Raw genomic sequence first — 19477 nt, 5'->3', positions numbered from 1 at the left:
GCCAGTATGTCCTTCCTGAGGTGTGGGGACTAAAACTGGACACAGTACTCCAAATGGGGTCTAACCAGAGCTTTATAAAGTCTCAGTAGCACAATGGTGTTTTTATACTCCAACCCTCTTAAGATAAGTGACAACATTGCATTCGCTTTCTTAATCACAGACTCAACCTGCATGTTGACCTTTAGAGAATCCTCGACTAGCACTCCCAGATCCCTTTGTACTTTGGCTTTACGAATTTTCTCACCGTTTAGAAAGTAGTCTGTGCTTTTATTCTTTTTGCCAAAGTGCAAGACCTCACATTTGTTCACGTTGAATTCCATCAGCCATTTCCTGGACCACTCTCCCAAACTGTCTAGAACCTTCTGCAGCCTCCCCACTTCCTCAGTACTACCTGCCTGTCCACCTATCTTCGTATCATCGGCAAACTTCGCTAGAATGCCCCCAGTCCCTTCATCCAGATCATTAATATATAATGCGAACAGCTGTGGCCCCAACACTGAACCCTGCGGGACACCGCTCGTCACCGGCTGCCATTCTGAAAAAGAACCTTTTATCCCAACTCCTGCCTTCTGTCAGACAGTCAATCCTCAATCCATCCCAGTAGTTCACCTCGAACACCATGGGCCCTCACCTTGCTCAGCAGCCTCCCGTGTGGCACCTAATCAAAGGCCTTTTGGAAGTCTAGATAGACCACATCCACTGGGTTTCCCTGGTCTAACCTGCTTGTCACCTCTTCAAAGAATACCAACAGGTTTGTCAGGCATGACCTCCCCTTACTAAATCCATGTTGACTTGTTCGAATCAGACTCTGCTCTTCTAAGAATTTAGAAACCTCATCCTTAATGATGGATTCTAGAATTTTACCAACAACTGAGGTTAGGCTAATTGGCCTATAATTTTCCATCTTTTGTCTTGATCCTTTCTTGAACAATGGGGTTACAACCACGATCTTCCAATCATCCGGGACTTTCCCTGACTCCAGTGACTCTTGAAAGATCTCAACCAATGCCTCCGCTATTTCCTCAGCCACCTCTCTCAGAACTCTAGGATGTATCTCATCGGGGCCAGGAGATTTATCAATTTTAAGACTTTTTAGCTTTTCTAGCACTATCTCTTTTGTAATGACAACCATACTCAACTCAGCCTCCTGACTCCCTTTAATTGTTGGGATATTACTCCTGTCTTCCACTGTGAAAACTGACGCAAAGTACTTGTTAAGTTCTCCTGCTATTTCCTTGTCTCCCATCACTAGGCTTCCAGCATCAGTTTGAAGTGGCCCAATGTCTACTTTTGTCTGTCGTTTGTTTCTTATGTATTGAAAGAAACTTTTACTATCGTTTCTAATATTACTGGCTAGCCTACCTTCATATTTGATCCTCTCCTTTCTTATTATTCTCTTTGTTATCCTCTGTTTGTTTTTGTAGCCTTCTCAATCTTCGGATTTCCCACTGCTCTTGGCCACTTTATAGGATCTCTCTTTTTCTTTATTACATTTCCTGACTTCCTTTGTCAGCCATGGCTGTCTAATCCCTCCCTGGATAATCTTTCTTTTCTTGGGGATGAACCTCTGTACAGTGTCCTCAATTATACCCACAAACTACTGCCAGTTTTGCTCTACTGTCTTCCCCGCAAGCCTCTGCTTCCAGTCTATTTTTGTCAGTTCCTCTCTCATCCCCTCATAATTACCTTTATTTAACTGTAACACCATTACATCATATCAAAGATTATCAGTACAGATTTGGCTTTGAAAATGAGAGAGCTGTATTAAGGACATTAATTGCTGATTAACAGCAAGATGTTGAATAATGAACTGGAAGACTCTCTCACAGCCATGTAAACTGGAGCACCTCTCAGCCCAAGTATCCAGTTGACAAAAGCAACATCCCAATGTTTCAATAAGCTAAGCAGACCCTGGAAAATCCCTAGCATCAAGCAGATTGATAGTGATCAAGGACTTGCCTAACATCACAAAGAGGCAATCTATATGGGTTGCAAGACTTCAAACCTCAGTTCAGAAAGATATCATCATTACCAGTCATGCACCATTGTGGAACCAACTCACCAAATCACCAAAACTTAAATTACCCAATTTGTCACAGCATCAAAGCCTCCTTCTTGCATGATGCTGCCACCAGCAAACATTTTTTAGAATTCAGGCACATGTGCATTCATTGCACTGACCTTTCCTGTCCTTGTAAGCATTTTGATGCACTACAGATGTATATTCAGTAAGAACAGATGTCGCTGTATTGATTTGGAGGTTCATTCCTCAGCCCTGACATCATAGTAAATTGAAATAAATCTTTGTGAAAGTCTTTAACCACACGGTGCAGTGAAAGTTTAGGAATAGGAAAGGTTCACTGTATTTTAGTAAATCAACCCCATCTAGCTTTTGTACCTATTTCGAAAAGGAATCTGAAATCATATTTTCATTCATTAAACTTGTGGAATCAGTTAGCAGGATGAAGCAGGCAGTGCTGGCAGTTCACAAGCTAATTTAAAGCTCTATTTTCCTCCGTTTGAAGGAAACAATGTCTGGTTCCCTTCTGTAATTTATATCCTGCCAAAGAAAAAGTGGGAAAAATACTGCTTAAAACATCAGTTTGTTGGAAAAAATAGATTTACGCAAGAAGGGCTTAATTTTGTTTTAAACAAGTAGTGCATAATTTCTTCAGGAATGGTACTTCAAGTGAAGTTTTGATTCTCTTAAAATGGTATCGAGTATAGCAAGCCAAGAAGAACTGATCTTTGAATTGATCTTTCTCCGCAACTTGTCTGTAGCTTCAACACTCTATTTTGCATTCTGTTCTATTATCATGAGGTACTTAAGGTATGATTTGTCTAGATAGCATACAAAACAATACTTTTCACAGAACTTTGGTACATGTGACAATGATAAAATGAATCAAAGAAACTTTTCTTCCTTGTTGAAGCCTTCTTCTGCCACAATCAAATTAAAAACTAAGTAAATATTTTATTCTAGGTCAGATCTGGATGTAATGAACATGAATACTTTGAAATATTTCTAATTACAGACACAAGGATGCACGTTATCAAACATTTAGTAACTCCATCATAGTAAAAAGTTTGTAGAGGTGAACTATAATTCAGTCATTTTGTAATCTTGAACACTTAAATGGATTCACTTTAAAGGTTCTTTGTCCCAAAGAAAACAAATCAAATATCTCTTATGTTTCATCACAATTTAATTTCTTGATAGCCAGGATTATCTTTAATGGTTTACTCCACATTGTCTCTGCACAGGTAATTCCATTGGTCTGAGTAGCCCAGTGAATAATATGGGTTTGACTAGTGACATTCAGAGCAGTATTGTCAAAGCTTTTGATTTGTATTGCATCCCTCTGTTAATACAGCTCAGTACTCTACTTAGTCTTTAAAAGAAGAATACTCTGGATGTTGGAAATCAGAAACACAAATAGAAATTGCTGGAAAAGTTCAGCAGGTCTGGCAGCATCTGTGGAGAGAAAACAGAGTTAACATTTCGGATCCAATGACCCTTCTTCAGAACTCAGGCATCTGCCAGCCTTACTATGTTTTTCCAGAAATTTCTGTTTTTTCACTCTTAGCCTTGTGATCAATTGCAGTGGGAATGAAAACTTCAATAGAGTTGTCTATTGAATTCCTCTCCTTGATTAATCCATTACATTTGCAGTTCCATTTCTTAATTCCTGTTGTTTGCAGTTATTTTCTGTGATATTAATAATTTTATCTTTGTTCATGTTAACTGCATCAACATTGGCTGGTTTCAGTATTTTCAGAAATTGATTTTGCAAATGTTCATTTTCTTGAAGTAACAGTTTTGTATTCATCAATTATTTAATGGGATCATTTTGTTCCTTTTTCCAGATGTTAAATCTTTTTGTAGCTGTTATTATGGACAATTTTGAGTATTTAACACGAGATTCCTCTATCCTGGGACCACACCACTTGGATGAGTTCATTCGTGTCTGGGCTGACTATGACCCTGGAGCCTGGTATGTGAAATAGGCATTATTATGTAGCAATAAAGCCAGACATGTGAAATGATTATGTAATCTTTGAACAGCAATGAGAGTAGTAATGTTGTCAAACACATATGATGTCAAACTGTTAATTTATAGAATACAAACAACAAATTGATTTGAGAGCAATACTATGCCAAGCGTATCATTCATAGAAATATGTTACATCTGGCTTTACTTATCAGTGACTCTATAATCCAAAGATGTAATAAAAGTGAGCACTAGTCCAAAGACGTTGCTGAACATATCACCAGAACACAGCAGAGATCAGCAACTCAAAGCAATATCATAATATGATCACGCCAGCTACATTTTCAAAGAGTTAAAGGGACTGGTAAAATTCTCATAACATTTTCTTTTTAGTTCTATCTTTTTTCACACCAGGAGTCTCATTGTACATTGCACCATTCCCCAGCCAAGATAGTGCCAAAAACAGGCCATTACCGATGCCCTCAAAGTAAAGGTTTCTATAGTATGCATAGTAAAGCCCTGTGGTAACTCAGTCGGCAGTTTCCTCATTTCTCATTGTGACATCTTAGTTGATTTCGCCATTTGTCGAGTCAACTAAGACCTGAAATTCAATTATATGAGCGTCATTGTATGAAGATTCCCTGCCTTTCATGCAATATGCCATTATTGCTACTGACTGACTGACAACCTGCTGAGTGTTTGAGATACAGCAGTGTATTTACAGTTGCTTATCTGCTTCCGCATTGTTTTCTGATGTTTCCATTTTGGTCATGCTTATGTCTGCTCATTCCCATATGAACAGTGATAGGGAGTCAAAAGGCTGGATTTAATTGCTTTTGGTGTATTGACAAAGGAGGACTGGAAAGTAAGTTGTCCACTTGTTCCCAACACTACCATCTCAGCTTGATAAATTGAGCACAGATGGCCAATTACTCACTGCCTGTTGGTGAGGGTAGATTATGGTTGGAAGGGGGTCTTTGCACCTAGGTGGGAGTCTAGCAAAGAGGCTTTGCCATGACAATCAAGTCAGTCATTTGAAGGATCCCTAGCTCTCTGAATCTCTCTTTCCTTTTTTGCAAGCTAAAATAAATCATAAACCATAGGGGTACTGCCAGCTTCACCAGCTAAATCTGCTGCTGCCTGTAGCCCTGGTCATTGTAGCAAGATCTTTTCTTCCTCCTTTGTGTAATCTCATGATAACTGTTGTAAAACATTCCCAAAGCTTTGTCTGTTGAATGCCCGAAAATTACAAAAGTTACATCTGAGTGGCTCTTTAATAATCTCAGTAGCTTGTTAACAAAGAGGGTAGACATCTGATTTCAGTACTCTATGCCATACATTATTGTGGAGACTGCCGCAATGATGGTACATTGCTGCTCCAATAGAATCTCACGTTGTTTTCCCTTCACAGTGGATGTGGTAGTCTGGGGTGATTGGGATTTGCCGCGGCTGATGGCTATCCAACTTGTAGCCATAGAATGTAGCCCAATGTAATGATTTGAGAAACGAATGGTATCACAGAATCCCTCCGGTATAGTAACAGGCCAGTTGGCCCAACAAGTTCAGACTGACCCTCTGAAGAGCATCCCACCCAGATCAATTCCCCAACCTCATTACATTTCCATTTTCCATGACTAATGCACCTAACCTACACATTCCTGAACACTATTGGCACTATTGGCAATTTAGCTTGGCCAATTCACCTAACCTGCACATCTTTGGATTGAGGGAGGAAACCAGAGCACCCGGAGGAAACCCACACAGACACGGGGAGAATGCGCAAACTCCACACAGACAGTCACCCGAGGCTGGAATCAAACCCTGGTTTCTGGTGCTGTGAGGTAGCAGTGCTAACCACTGAGCCACCGTTCTGCCCACAATGGTATTTCATGGTCTGACATGGTCTCACATTGAAATTAAAGGCAAAGTAGGATATTCCGTTCTCGCATGGGAACCGGTTTGGGACCTGTCATAGCAAATATAATTTAGAAATCATTATGCTAATGACCCTAGATTTGTATGGTAAGCCTTCTGGGCAGAATACATCTGACAGAAGCCATAAGATAAATGAAGGAGAGAGTTCCAAAGTGCTCCATAAAGGGAGACCTGCCTGAAGCTAACTGATTGGGTGAAAGTCAAATAAGACCTTTAAAACATTGAAACAGTCTGTGTTTTAAGACATGCCGATGTGATTTATTGACAATCAAAGGCCAACAAAGCTTTGTTGTGACTGATTCAGGCATGAATTTGTTTTGCTGCATGTTCTTACATTTTATGGATATCTGGTGATAATTTAGCATACCTTTGTTATATTCTATTTGCAAGAACTGCTAGCCTTTGGAGAAACTGTTGGGGAAGAATGTAATTAATGCTGGGGGTCACCTGAGACTCTAGATAATCATGTCAGCAATATTAATTAAACTTAAGTTGTCTGATGCATGATGAAGGGACATGATCAGAAGTTATTAAATGCTATCCAAGGGCAGAATTAGTCTTAGGAAAAGCTGAAAAATTGTGACAAAAATACTCAGCACGTTAGACAGAATCTCTGTTGGAGGAAGAAACAGTGGCTTGGGTTTTCTGCTGCCCAGCCACTTCTTGCTCCAGCATAGAAAGGGGTATCACATGGGGTCCTACAGAATTCCTATTTTTCCACTCCACCTGGAATCCTTCGAAAGTCTCCAGTTAAATCAGAGTCTTTGGATGGTTCAGATCAAAATAAGTAAAATACTCATTGAGTAAAAGTTGTTAACGATAATCTACATAATCTAACTCCTGAGTAACTATTAAATAGACATGTCACACCCCCAACTACACTTTGACCAGACCCCTTATACCCCCCAACCCATCCCTCACTCCTGTTAGTTCATACTGTACCCAGCATGATATCCCTTTGGCCCCTCAATCACACTGAACCAGACTCAATACCAGCTGACAGTAATACTGTCCTAGTAGGATTCCAGATTGAAATCTGGCTTGATAGATCATAATTGTAAATTTTTGCAATTGGTTACCATGAGATGGCTCATCACTGAATATATTTAATTAAAGGCTGCAAATGTCCTTTAAGAAAAAAATATCAGTCTATTACACAAAAAAACAAAGCCTTATATCTGAAAGCTCAGAATGATCCCAACATAACCAACACTTCAAAGTTTCAATGTGTTTTTCAACAGCCTCCTTTTAAAGATACACAGTCCCAGACAAATGTCACTTTGATCTCAAAACTTAATTGACTCTTTCCTTACGTAACTGACTCTTGCCAGTTCTCTTTCATGCACCGCTGAGACAGTTTTCGGTCTTCTTTCCAGTAAAAATGGCCTTAAACCTCTTTTTAGTTTCAAACATTCTAGAAACTTAAAAATTTCAATACAAGCTCTCACAACCTGTAGACTTCACAGACGAAAACCTTTTTGTTGGGCTGACTGTTCTCCTGCACTGATAGCTTGATTGTTCTGCTGGGAGGTAGCTTCTCTTCTGAACTGAAAAAAACAAATGTTGGCCTCTGGTTTGTCTTCTCTGTCTGTCGTGAACCCGGCAGTATAAATGTTTGATTATTTAAAATCAGGCATCCTGCTCGGCACTTAACTGAATCACAGACTTCCTAGGAAATAATGTACCTAGGTCAATGTTCCAAACCATTTTGAAAAATTTTTACCTTCGCCAAATTAAAACCACAATCTAACTGCCTCTTATAGAGATGTACAGCATGAAAACAGACCCTTTGGTCTAACTTGTCCATGCTGACTTATTTTTATTTCAAAAATATACTTTATTTTGATTAGAATCCCTACAGTGTGGAAACAGGCCCTTTGGCCCAACAAGTCCACACTGACCCTCCAAAGAGTAACCCATCCAGACCCATTTCCCTCTGGCTAATGCACCTAACACTACGGGCAACTTATCATGGCCAATCCACCTAACCTAACCTTTGGACTGTGGGATGAAACCGGAGCACCCAGAGAAAACCCACGCAGACACGAGGAGAATGTGCAAACTCCACACAGACAGTCGCCCAGGAAGGAATTGAACCCAGGTCCCTGGCGTTGTGAGACAGCAGTACTAACCACTGAGCCACCGTAAAATATTTTGATGATCTGTACAATTGGTCATGCCGTACATACCATTTCTTTGCATACAGAAATAGAGTAATCATTCATATATGCAGGTCTGTACATTGACTCTCCATATATTTAGCTGCGGCTTCAGCAGAGCCCACTTACTGCGTGGGCCCCTGTTCTTAGGCAGGCAGACGTTACACGGTGGTCTTGCCCCACCGCGCCTTGGCAGCAGCTGCCCCAAGCTTCAGCGCGTCCCTCAACATGTAGTCCTGGACCTTGGAATGTGCCAGTCTGCAACACTCAATTGGGATCAGCTCCTTCAGCTGGAAGATCAACAGGTTTCGGACAGACCACCGTTCACCAAGTTGTTGATCCTCCAGGCACAGTTGATGTTCGTCTCAGTGTGCGTCCCAGGGAACAGACCGTAGAGCACGGAGTCCCACATCACAGAGCTGTTTGGGACAAACCTCGACAAACACCACTGCATTCCTCTCCAGACTTCTTCTGCGTAGGCACATTCCAGAAGGAGGTGTGTGACAGTCTCGTCCCCCCCCGCAGCCACTTCGAGGGCAGCGTGCGGTGCGGCAGAGAGTCTGGGCGTGCATAAAGGATCTCACAGGCAGAGCCCTTCTCACCACCAGTCAAGCCATGTCTTGGTGCTTGTTGGAAAGTTCTGGCAATGAGGCATTCTGCCAAATGACTTTGACAGTCTGCTCAGGGAACCGCTCAACAGGATCCGCCCTCTCCTTTTCCTGAAGGGTCTCAAGGACACTACGTGCTGACCACTTCCTGATGGACTTGTGGTTAAAGGTGTTTTTCTTCATAAATTTCTGTACGAAAGACAGGTGATACAGAACAATCCAACTACTTGGAGTGTTCTGTGGCAGCGAGGCCAGGCCCATCCTTCACAACACCGGAGACAGGTAGAACCTCAGTACGTAGTGACACTTGGTGTTTGCGTACCGGGGATCCACGCACAGCTTGATGCAGCCACACACAAAGGTGGCCATCAGGGTGAGGGTGGCATTGGGTGTGTTTTTTCCCTCGTTACCCAGAGCTTTGTACATCAAGTCCCTTTGGACCCTGGCCATCTTTGATCTCCATATAAACTGGAAGATGGCTCGGGTGACTGCAGCGGCACAGGTCCTGGGAATAGCCCAGACCTGTGCCACATATAACAACACTGACCTGATGACCAGGTTTTTACCCAAGATGGAGAGTGACCGCAGCTCCTCACTTTCTTGATACGCTTCCCCAAAGGCTTGGTGCACGCCTCAGCTCCCCCGTTCCAAATACCCAGCACCTTCAGGTGGTCAGTCCTGACGGTGAAGGAGATCGAGGATTGGTCAGCCCAGTTCCCGAAGAGCATGGCCTCACTCTTGCCTCGGTTTACCTTGGTCCCCGAGGCCCATTCGAACTGGTCACATATGCACATGAGTCTGTGCACGGACAGTGGATCCGAGCAGAAAACGGCGACATCTTCCATGTACAGGGAGGCCTTAACCTGCAGGCCCCCGCTGCCAGGAATAGTCACCCCTCTCAGGCTCGCATCCTTCCTGATGGACTCAGCAAATGGCTCTATGCAGCAGACAAACAAGGCAGGAGAGAGAGGGCAGCCCTGCCTGACTCCAGATCTGACTGGGAAGCTATCTGATTCTCACCCATTAATTGAGACAGCACTGACAATGTTGGTGTAGAGCAGTCTGATCCAATTGCAGATTCCCTCCCCAAAGCCCATTTTGGAGAGAACATCTCTCTTATATGTATGTGATATCCTATCAAAGGCTTTATCCTGGTCCAGGCTAATGAGGCAGGTGTCCAACCCTCTGTCCTGCATGTAGGCGATCGTATCCCTGAGGAGTGCGAGACTCTCAGCGATCTTCTTGCCCGGCACAGCACAGGTTTGATCAGGGTGGATCACCGATCCCAGAGCAGATCCGACCTGGTTGGCAATGACCTTTGCCAAGATTTTGTAATCTTCATTTAATAGTGAGATTGGTCTCCAATTTCTGATTTCCTCCCTCTCCCCCGTCTGCTTGTAGATGAGGGTGATAATGCCTTTCCTCATGGATTCACTCATGGTACCTGCCCGAAGCATACTGACATACACCTCCAGCAGGTTCTGGCCAATCAAGTCCCACAGAGCGGAATAGAGCTCAACTGGAAAGCCGTCGCTTCTGGGAGTTTTATTCTTATCGAAGGACTCGGGGGCCTTGGTCAGCTCATCCAGAGATAGCGGCTGGTCCAGCTTCTCCCGTGTTCTGTCATCTAAGACCTCCGTGATAGAGAACAGGAACAACTGGGAGGCCGCACTGCTGGTTGGCTTCGAGTCATACAGACTGGCATAGAAGGACTTGCTGATCCTCATGAGGTCAGCCTGAGATGACGTTATCGAGCCATCTCCTTCCTTCAGGCTGCTGAGCACGGAGCTCTCTTTGTACACCTTCTGGAAGAAGAAACGTGAGCACGTCTCGTCCTGCTCCACCGAGCGGACCCTGGGCCGGAAGATTATCCTGGAGGCCTCTGAGGCAAAGAGCGAGGCTTGCTGGCCCTTCACCTCCTTGAGGTCCTCCGTGACATCCACCCCATCGTCTGCAGCAGGAGCAGGTTCTGCATACTTTCCTGGAGCTGGGACCATTTTCCCTGCCTCTCTCTCGCCTCCTGAACACCTTTGAGGATGAAGAACCTCTTGATGTTCCCTTTTACTGTTTCCCACCAGTCCGCTGGGGACCCAAAGAGGGGCTTTACGGTTCTCCAACCTGCGTAGTCCCTCTTGAGCTCCTCAATGTTTCCTAGGGTCAACAGCTTTGTGTTCAGCTTCCACGTTCCCTTACTGCTCGTCCTGTAGGTAACAGTCGGCCAGCAGGAGGCAGTGGTCAGAGAAGAACACCGGCTTGATGTCGGTGGATCTGACCGAGAGCGATCAGGACACAAACAGGTAATCTATCCTTGAGAGAATAGACCCGTCTGCCCGTGACCAGGTGTATCTACACTGCGCTCCGTCTGCAGGGGTGCTGAAGATGTCGTGCAGCTTGGCATCTTTGACCATTTCCATCAGGGCTCTGGACGTGGTGTCCAGTTTACTGTCCCCCCTGTCAGATCGTCCATCTCCATCAATGATACAGTTGAAGTCTCCGGCCAGAATGAACGGCCTGGCCATAGCCAGTAACAGTGGGAGCTGCTGCAGAACGGCCAACCATTCACTCTTACTCGTACACATTAATCAGTCTCAGAGGAGCATTCCTGTACATGACGTCAGCGACGAGGAGGCGCCCGCCCACCACCTCCTTAACCTTGGAGATGGTGAAGTTGCCTTCTCACAACAGGATATCCAGGCCGGAGGCGCGACTATCGTTGCCCCCCGACCAAACTGACGGCCCAGGGGCCCATGAGCTTGACCATCTCCTGTAGCTGCTGAGGTGTGGGATCCCACACTCCTGCAGAAACAGGACATCAGCTTTATCGTTGGCCAGGAAGGCCAATCTTTAAACACATTGTGTAGCAGATTTAATGTTACACACATTAACACTGGCAATTTTTATCTCCACTTTAACAGTTTATGAGGTTACCAGTGTCCATTTGCTGCTGGTCCTGCCTCTCTGGGGTAGCTATCTGCATTCCTGTGGTGAACATGAACTGTTGGACACTGGCAGGGCTGAGGTAGCTGTCCAGCTTCACGCTGCAGGCATTTCCCTGCTCTGGTGTCTTTGGGTCAGGACCAGGGTTTGCACAGTCCTGTTCTGTGTCTGACAGCGGGGCTGTCTGAGGATCGCTGCTCCCAGTTACCTGGAGCTGTGGGGCAGTGGGTACCACATGCTTCTCACCGGGTGGGGGGGTGGTCTTTACCAACCCCCTAAGAGGGTTCGTTGTTTCCTGTTTGGGGGGGTTCTGCCCTCCTTTCTCCCCACAGCGCTCTGTCTCTTCCTCTGGTGATGACCGTCCTTACGCCCATCCTCACCATCTGAAGAACTGCCTGTAATCTCCTCATGCAGGTGTCGTTTCCCACTTTGCTGGGTGACTTTGGGGAGCCTGGTGAGGTATCCTCTTCCTGGTTTTTACAGGAATCCACTCCTCTGCCTCCTTGGTTTGCTCCTCCTCCATTTCCTCCATCTGTCCTGTAAGAGCTTGAACATGTCCATGCTGACCAGATATCTTAAATTAATCTAGTACCATTTGCCAGCATTTGGCCCATAACCCTCTGAACCCTCCCTATTTGTGCACCAAACCTTTTAAGTGTTGTAATTGTACCAGCCTCCACCTCTTCCTCTGGCAGTTTGGTCTATACACACACCACTCTCTTGTGAAAAGTCTTTTTTATATCTTGCTCCTCTCACCTTAAACCTTTGCCCTCTAATTTTGAACTCCCCTATTCTAGGGAAATAAGCTTGACTATTCATCCTATCCATGTCCCTCATGATTTTATAAACCTCTATCGTCAGCTCTCAGCCTCCGATGCTCCAGGAAAAATACCCCCATGATAACTCACCTTGACTTCCTTTCCACTCATCACCAGCACTGATCCTGGTAAATGGACAGCCCATCTGATGACTGACCAGAATCCTGAATACTATCTGTGCAACTCCACAACTGACAATCCATGAATCTCATTTCTCATTCCCTGGACTGTAGTGATAGTGAGCCTGACAGCTATCCCAGTGGATAATTGACCATGCCCAAACCCCTGGCTGATAACAGACATGTCCTTTCCTGACTTTACCAAGATCAGGCTGGTGCAGTCCCCTTGACTTGACTGAGGACTACAATCTTCGACTTAATGAACTTAGCTTTTCAGTTGAGGTCCAAGCAGTGTGTTTGCTGCATAAGCTGCTGGCACGTGCTCTATTGAGATTGACACATCAGTGAGTCATAAGCAACATGACCGCCTCCCTTGACTGATGACTACTGCCAACCAGGCCAAGCTGCCCAACTGAAAGCAAAGCAGGACAGACAAAACTGTGAGCCTTTAAGGTACATCTGAAGGAGTAAAGCAAGGCAAGACAGAGATGCTGTGAACATCAAAGTAGGTGCAAGAGTAGTGAGTGCAAAGAGAGCAAGTGAGCAGCCCTGAAATGCATCCTGTTGAATCCATGAGATCGGTGCTTGGCCCAAGGTGCAAAGTGTATTTGTAGCAGAATTGTAATGATTAGAGTAAGGGTACACCAAAGTGAAGCATTGAAATGCAGAATGTACTGTCCACGGATAAGAGATGTGATGCGGTTAGGTGGCTACATGTCGTATGCCAATGTGTGTGGACATGGGATGTGTATGGTCACTGCTGTTTCACATCTTTGCATCCAATACAACACACCCTTACTCTGTATAGCTTAGAGCAAAAACAGCAAAAATCTCAGTACCATAAGCTCTGACTGATTAAGTTGTGATTCGAGGTAAAAACAATGACTGCAGATGCTGGAAACCAGAGTCTAGATTAGTGTGGTGCTGGAAAAGCACAGCAGTTCCGGCAGCATCCGAGGAGCAGTCATTGCATTTGAAAATAAGAGCATTGGCCACAGAAAGGAACTATACTGACACACCTTGACTTTGATTACAAATGGATGGTAAATGGTGAAATGAGCTCACACTGTCTTCCAGTTGTAACTCTGAATGTGACAGTCCTGTTAAATCATCAGTCTCCCAACATATAAACAAGCAAAGGTATAACTTTTGCTAGGTTATCCTTGCTAGCAATTGCCTCCAATGTAAATGGTTTCTCTAAACACATTGATGAAGTCAGTCTGATTAAAATATCATTCAATTGTCTCATGAAAATACTTAGATATCTCTGCCTCATTTTAAATTTTGATTTTGATTTTTTAAATTCTGGAGTGCCAGGTAGATAGGATAGTGAAGAAGGTGTTTAGTATGCTTTCCTTTATTGGTCAGAGTATTGAGTACAGGAGTTGGGAGGTCATGTTGTGGCTGTACAGGCCACTTTTGGAATATTGCGTGCAATACTGGTCTCCATCCTATTGGAAGGATGTTATGAAACTTGAAAGGATTCAGAAAAGATTGACATGGATGTTGCCAGGATTGGAGGGTTTGAGCTACAGGAAGAGGCTGAAAGGGCTGAGGGGTGACTTTATAGAGGTTTATAAAATCATAAGAGATATGGATATGGTAAATAGACCAGGTCTTTTCCCTGGGGTGGGGGAGTCCAAAACTAGAGGGCATAGGTTTAGGGTGAGAGGAGAAAGATATAAAAAGGAACTAAGGGGCAACTTTTTCACACAAAGCGTGGTGCGAGTATGGAATGATCTGTCAGAGGAAATAGTAGAAGCTGGTATAATTACAACATTTAAAAGGCAACTGGATGGGTACATGAATAGGAAGGGTTTAGAGCGATATGGGCCAAGTGCTGGCAAATAGAAAAGAGTAGGATGTAAAAATGATGTGAAATATATGAGGGGGTCACATGTACTTATAGAAGTTAATATTCACACTGAATGTGAGGATGACCTGTCACTTCCTAACTATCCATTTTGCAGATAACTTGGTAAAGGCAAACAAAATGGTGGAACTACTAAAGATAAAATCTACATTTGGTGTATAATTATAAAAGCAGATAGCAATATATGCGAAGGATTTATTCAAGAATAACAAGCCCAGTTAATTGAAAATTGAAATTTTAAAATACATCATAGAATGTTCTTTTCAAAAGTTAAAAATGTCAAAATTGATTAATTCATTCATTAATTCAAGCTGGAAGTTTGTGATTTTTCATTTTGCTTTTCTCATTTATTGTTAACCAACTATCAATCAGTTCATGTAACCCTGGACTAATATTTTGAACTGCGATGAAACTCAATTGTAACTATTGTGTGCCCATTTTGATTTCATTTTGAATATGTTTAATGTTAAAACCAATGCTGTCTAGATTTCACATTTAAAATATTTGCATTGTCATTGTGAATGTTGTTTTCATGATAGTCATTCCTCATTATTTTCTTAAGGATCAAGTGTAAGTATAGCTTTCCTCATGAACTGTCTGGGGTTTTCAACCAATAATTACTTCATAAAGTTTTTTTTTGTATGAAAAAACATTATCATGGAGTGAAGTGTCCAGATAAATACTTCAATTCTAATTTGTTTGATGTCAAATGAAAGACTTTTCAGGGGTTGGTACTATTCACAGCTTCTCTCAGAAAAAGCTTACAAATTGTATACAGCTGGAGTTGCCACCCATCCAGTAATACAAATGTTGCATGTATTTATTTTTAAGTTTAAGAACTGTAACTCCTGCATGTTTGTGTAAACCATTTGGAAAAAAAAGACTCCAACCCTAAAACATGAATGAGACCATTTAAAATTCTCAGGTTATGACTAAAATAAGTTATTTCAAAATATATACTTACCTGTGCAAGAGCAGCCTGATGAGGAAGGAGCTTTTGTTTAATGGGTATTTATTTCTTAATGTCCCACTTGGAAATATTTTCTTTTTGTGTTCCAAAATCAATTATTTCTGCATGTACTGTGCTGTCCCTTTAGTTTGTGTGAACCAATCAATTCACTGATAAGTCTTGTTTCATATAAGCTCAATTCTAATGCTCATTTTCTAACTTGTGAAATTCTTTTTCCAGTTACCGGATTCATTATAAGGATATGTACAAATTGTTGCGTATTATCTCACCACCTCTTGGCTTAGGAAAGAACTGCCCACATAGGTTGGCCTATAAGGTTTGAATTTAAACTGATAAGCAGAATATCCAAAAAACAAACTTGACTGCCTGCATTTGAGTAGGAATGATTGACTTGACCATCTCCTCCGTTCAATCCAATGTTTTAGCTTTTATGAGTTTGCTAGAGATTTCTTGGCATGCTGACTTGAAGTATGTTCTCCAACAGGAAGCCATTGTTTACACATCCCTTTTATCATGTGCTAAGCTGTCAATCATTCCTTATTGAAACAGGGATTAGGGAGTCTAGATTTCATTGCGAGAAGACACATTCCAATGCAAAGCCTGTATTTGCACTGGTAAATCTTACATTTCCATTTGGAATCTAATTAACCTGGATTTCTGTGTTTCTTTTTCTTTTTTTTTGTTCCCTTTTCTGTTTTGTGTTTTTGTCTTCGCTTTTGCTTCACTTCTTTTCCAAAGTGGGCGCATCACTTACAATGACATGTATGAGATGCTGAGACACATGTGTCCACCCTTAGGCCTGGGAAAGAAATGTCCTGCAAGAGTCGCCTACAAGGTAGCATATGAACCAAGCACACACAAAACAACTTTTGCGTGTCAAAACCAAATCTGTGTTTTCCTGTGCGTGCTGTTATATTTATGTAACTGTTGTTCATATTTTTCTATTTTCCATTCAGAAGTCAAATTGTCAGTCATATTTTTTGTCTGTCTCTGTTTTGTGAAATGAAAATATTTTAGTTTAGTCAATTAAGAATGATATTTCATAAAGTGTTCAATTACATTTTATAGAAACCTAAATAGGATTTTATTTTAATTTCTGTTGAGTTTCAAGCCCTCCTCTATAAACAAATACTTAATTAAGTGGAGGGATTTTTCCATGCCAAATTCTGTTGCTGATCTTGCATATTACTTTGAATTGCTGTCTTTTTAATGGACACAAATAAATTCACTGCATTTGCAGTATCTTGCAGCTGTAGGAAAATATTTCAAATCAAAGAAATTTGTTCACACAATGAGGCTAACAACAATAGGAGCACCTTCTCCATAACAACCGTAATGGCTTCCAACAGAAGAGTGGAGAGCAGTGATCCAGAGCTTTCTAAAATAAATACTAAATCACATGTTTCTTTTATATACGTTAAATTGAACAATACAAATAGGGTTGTGCAGATGATTTGTCTGTGTGTCAATTTTTGTGTCTGGTATCCAAAAATGTCCTGTCACAAGCCGTTCTTGTTTCATGTCTCACCTCAAGTGTTCTTTCTTTGCATCTCCTTTGATTTTGTGAAGTCACACAGCCATTTAAAATTAATGTAACAATCTGTTTTGCTTTATTTGTTTTTTAAAAAAATTAATACCACATCAACACATTGATTTCTGAAACACAGTTTTAGCAAAACCTGTGAAAGGGAATTAGTTGTGGAATGAATTAAATAGTGCACAAGAATGACACCGAGAAACAGTGAAGTACAAAGAGTGGAGGCAAATAATCTCTATAAGATCATAGAATTACAGAAATTCAGATGTAATTAGAGACAGGCACAAAAAGAGAGACTTATTGCTTTTATTTTCCCCATAAGTGAAGCAATAAAAGAACAACAATTTTAGATAAATCAACCATAAAGATCTTTCTTGATAATTGTGCATTACATATTCACTCATTACCATTGGCATTCAATTATTTGTAAGTCCAGTAATTTATTTTCAGTCATAACAGCTACTAAGTATAACAGCACATGTTTAGTTTAGAACTTAGATGTGCGGTGGAACATTGTGATTGTATCTAGCCTGTACTATATACAGTGACAATATTCCATCTTTAACAATTTGTACTGAGTATTACATTGTTACAAAGATCTTTCTCTTTATTAACTTCTCTGTCCTCTTACTATTCGCAAAAAGAACTTTCTTTAAATCTTATTGTCTGGCAAAAACTCAAAATCTGCTTTTTTTTTTATTATTTTAAAATTCAATTGTAAATCTAAAGTTTGTTCTCTTTTCCTTCCGCAATTGTATATCATTCTGTCAGGTCTTCAAAAGTCTCTTCAGAACAGCAGAACAAATCCCTGTACAGTTCATGTGCCATTGCATTCTAGCATGTACTAAATTGCTCGTCTTTTAAATTGCATGCAAGTCTGCGCCTGTTTCAGCTCTATTGGGGAACTCTCCATCTGTCTGCTCATTGCTATGCATTTCTCTCTCTCTCTCTGTCGCTCACTTCTCTTGCTCTCGAATGGATTCACACTGACTCTATTTCAGTAAGTTGTTTGTTGCATTGTGTTGTATTAAGACTAAAGATGCTCAGTTATGTTAACTCATGGTTTGCTGATTCAAGCTAGTGTCATAGCATTGCAAGCTCTTGCTGGGTTTGCAAAAATTGTGAACCTGTCTTCTTTCAAGTGCTTTATTAGCTAATTCTTCTGCCCTCAGAAGATATTGACTACTGATTTGTTACTTGAAGTGTTTTTAAGTCGTATTTCCATTTGTCCAATTCAGGCAATTGAAAGATTAGGTACAAGATGTGCAATGATTACGAGCAATCCTACTGAGGCCACAAAAAGATAAAGTTGAAGACCAAACCAAAAGAGTTACCAAAACAATACATTTTCTATATTTCCATTGTACAAAATAGGAAGGCGATCTTATATTACTTTCCTAGCACTCTTTTAAAGAGAAGGTTGGGTTCAGATTTGACATGTGTTGCATCAGTAGATGAAGAGGTAACATTGTTAAAAGTGCAGCTTATCACATGCATTGTCTGCTAGCTATATTCAGTGCAGAAAAAGCACTAATTCCCCCATGTCCTTATTGCTATTTGCTCACAGCGGCTTGTAAGAATGAACATGCCAATTGCTGAAGATGGCTCTGTGCATTTCACATCTACACTGATGGCATTGATTAGAACAGCCCTCGATATCAAGATTGCTGGAGGTGAGTGGACAGGCTATATCATCCTGCTGCGTGCAATACTGCATTGGTAGTAGAACTGAGAGCGTTGAATATGCCCTGGAAGGATTGCGTCAAAATGTTTTAATTACAACATACGTTTCCAAGCATACAACAAAACATGACCTAGTAGGGCACTTGTTATTCTGTTACAGTGCTTGATTTTGAGATGTTAGAATGCACCTTACAAATCACAGAATTGTTGCAATGCACAAGGAGGCCATTTGGCCCATTATGTCTACACCAGCCCTCCAAAAGAGTGGTGATTCAGATTAAGCCTAACCTCCAAAAGTAAGTCTATCGTTGAATTGGCCAGCACTGTGTAATTGTTTTGCTGTGTTACAACACTGTCCCAATTGTCGCCATGCATTGAAAATGTAAAAGACAAAGTGCTGTTAGCCTCTGTTGTAATTTTTTTCTTCCCCCGTGATTTAAACTGACAGCTTGGTACAACTTTTTACAACTTTTGAAAGTTGTAAAAAGAACTGTGCCTACTTTTCTCTGAATTTCATTTTAAAATGGAAAGAGGACACTGTTTTGCTCTGTTATTTTCAAGCATGGTAGCTTTAAGATTTTTTTCTTGAAAATGACAGGTATTGAATGCTAGGCTGGATTTCAAAGTTGAAAATGGATCCAGCTCAGCAGATGATCTATTGATATAAAAGACGAACATTTTGAGAGGCTTTAAAAATAGCATATACCTTTGATATCATTTTCTTGTTGGTTATCTAAGTTAGGCATTTAACTGATTACAATTCCTTTTTGCACTGGAATAGTTTCATTTTCTTTTCCTGTATCAATGATGATATGTTTCAATGCAGGATTTAATTGTTACTTTCCT

The 19477-nt window shown here is 41.6% G+C and overlaps 1 protein-coding gene across 2 annotated transcripts in view; it reads left to right on the top strand.

Annotated features, from left to right (window-relative positions):
• Positions 1 to 19477, top strand: part of LOC140469212 (probable voltage-dependent N-type calcium channel subunit alpha-1B) — a 624066-nt gene that overhangs the window by 564008 nt on the left and 40581 nt on the right. Inside the window, exons 38-40 of one of the 2 annotated variants that reach the window (XM_072565528.1) lie at positions 3868 to 3995; positions 16150 to 16246; positions 18516 to 18621. In XM_072565528.1, coding sequence (XP_072421629.1) covers positions 3868 to 3995; positions 16150 to 16246; positions 18516 to 18621 — 331 coding nt within the window. Of the gene's footprint in view, positions 1 to 3867; positions 3996 to 15630; positions 15728 to 16149; positions 16247 to 18515; positions 18622 to 19477 lie in introns of both variants that reach the window. The other variant, XM_072565527.1, reaches the window with a different exon arrangement.

The sequence above is a fragment of the Chiloscyllium punctatum genome, chromosome 49 (assembly GCF_047496795.1).
Source record: "Chiloscyllium punctatum isolate Juve2018m chromosome 49, sChiPun1.3, whole genome shotgun sequence".
Classification (NCBI taxonomy): domain Eukaryota; kingdom Metazoa; phylum Chordata; class Chondrichthyes; order Orectolobiformes; family Hemiscylliidae; genus Chiloscyllium; species Chiloscyllium punctatum.
The sequence above is the reverse complement of the archived record's forward strand: the minus strand, read 5'-3'. Positions and strand labels throughout refer to the sequence as shown.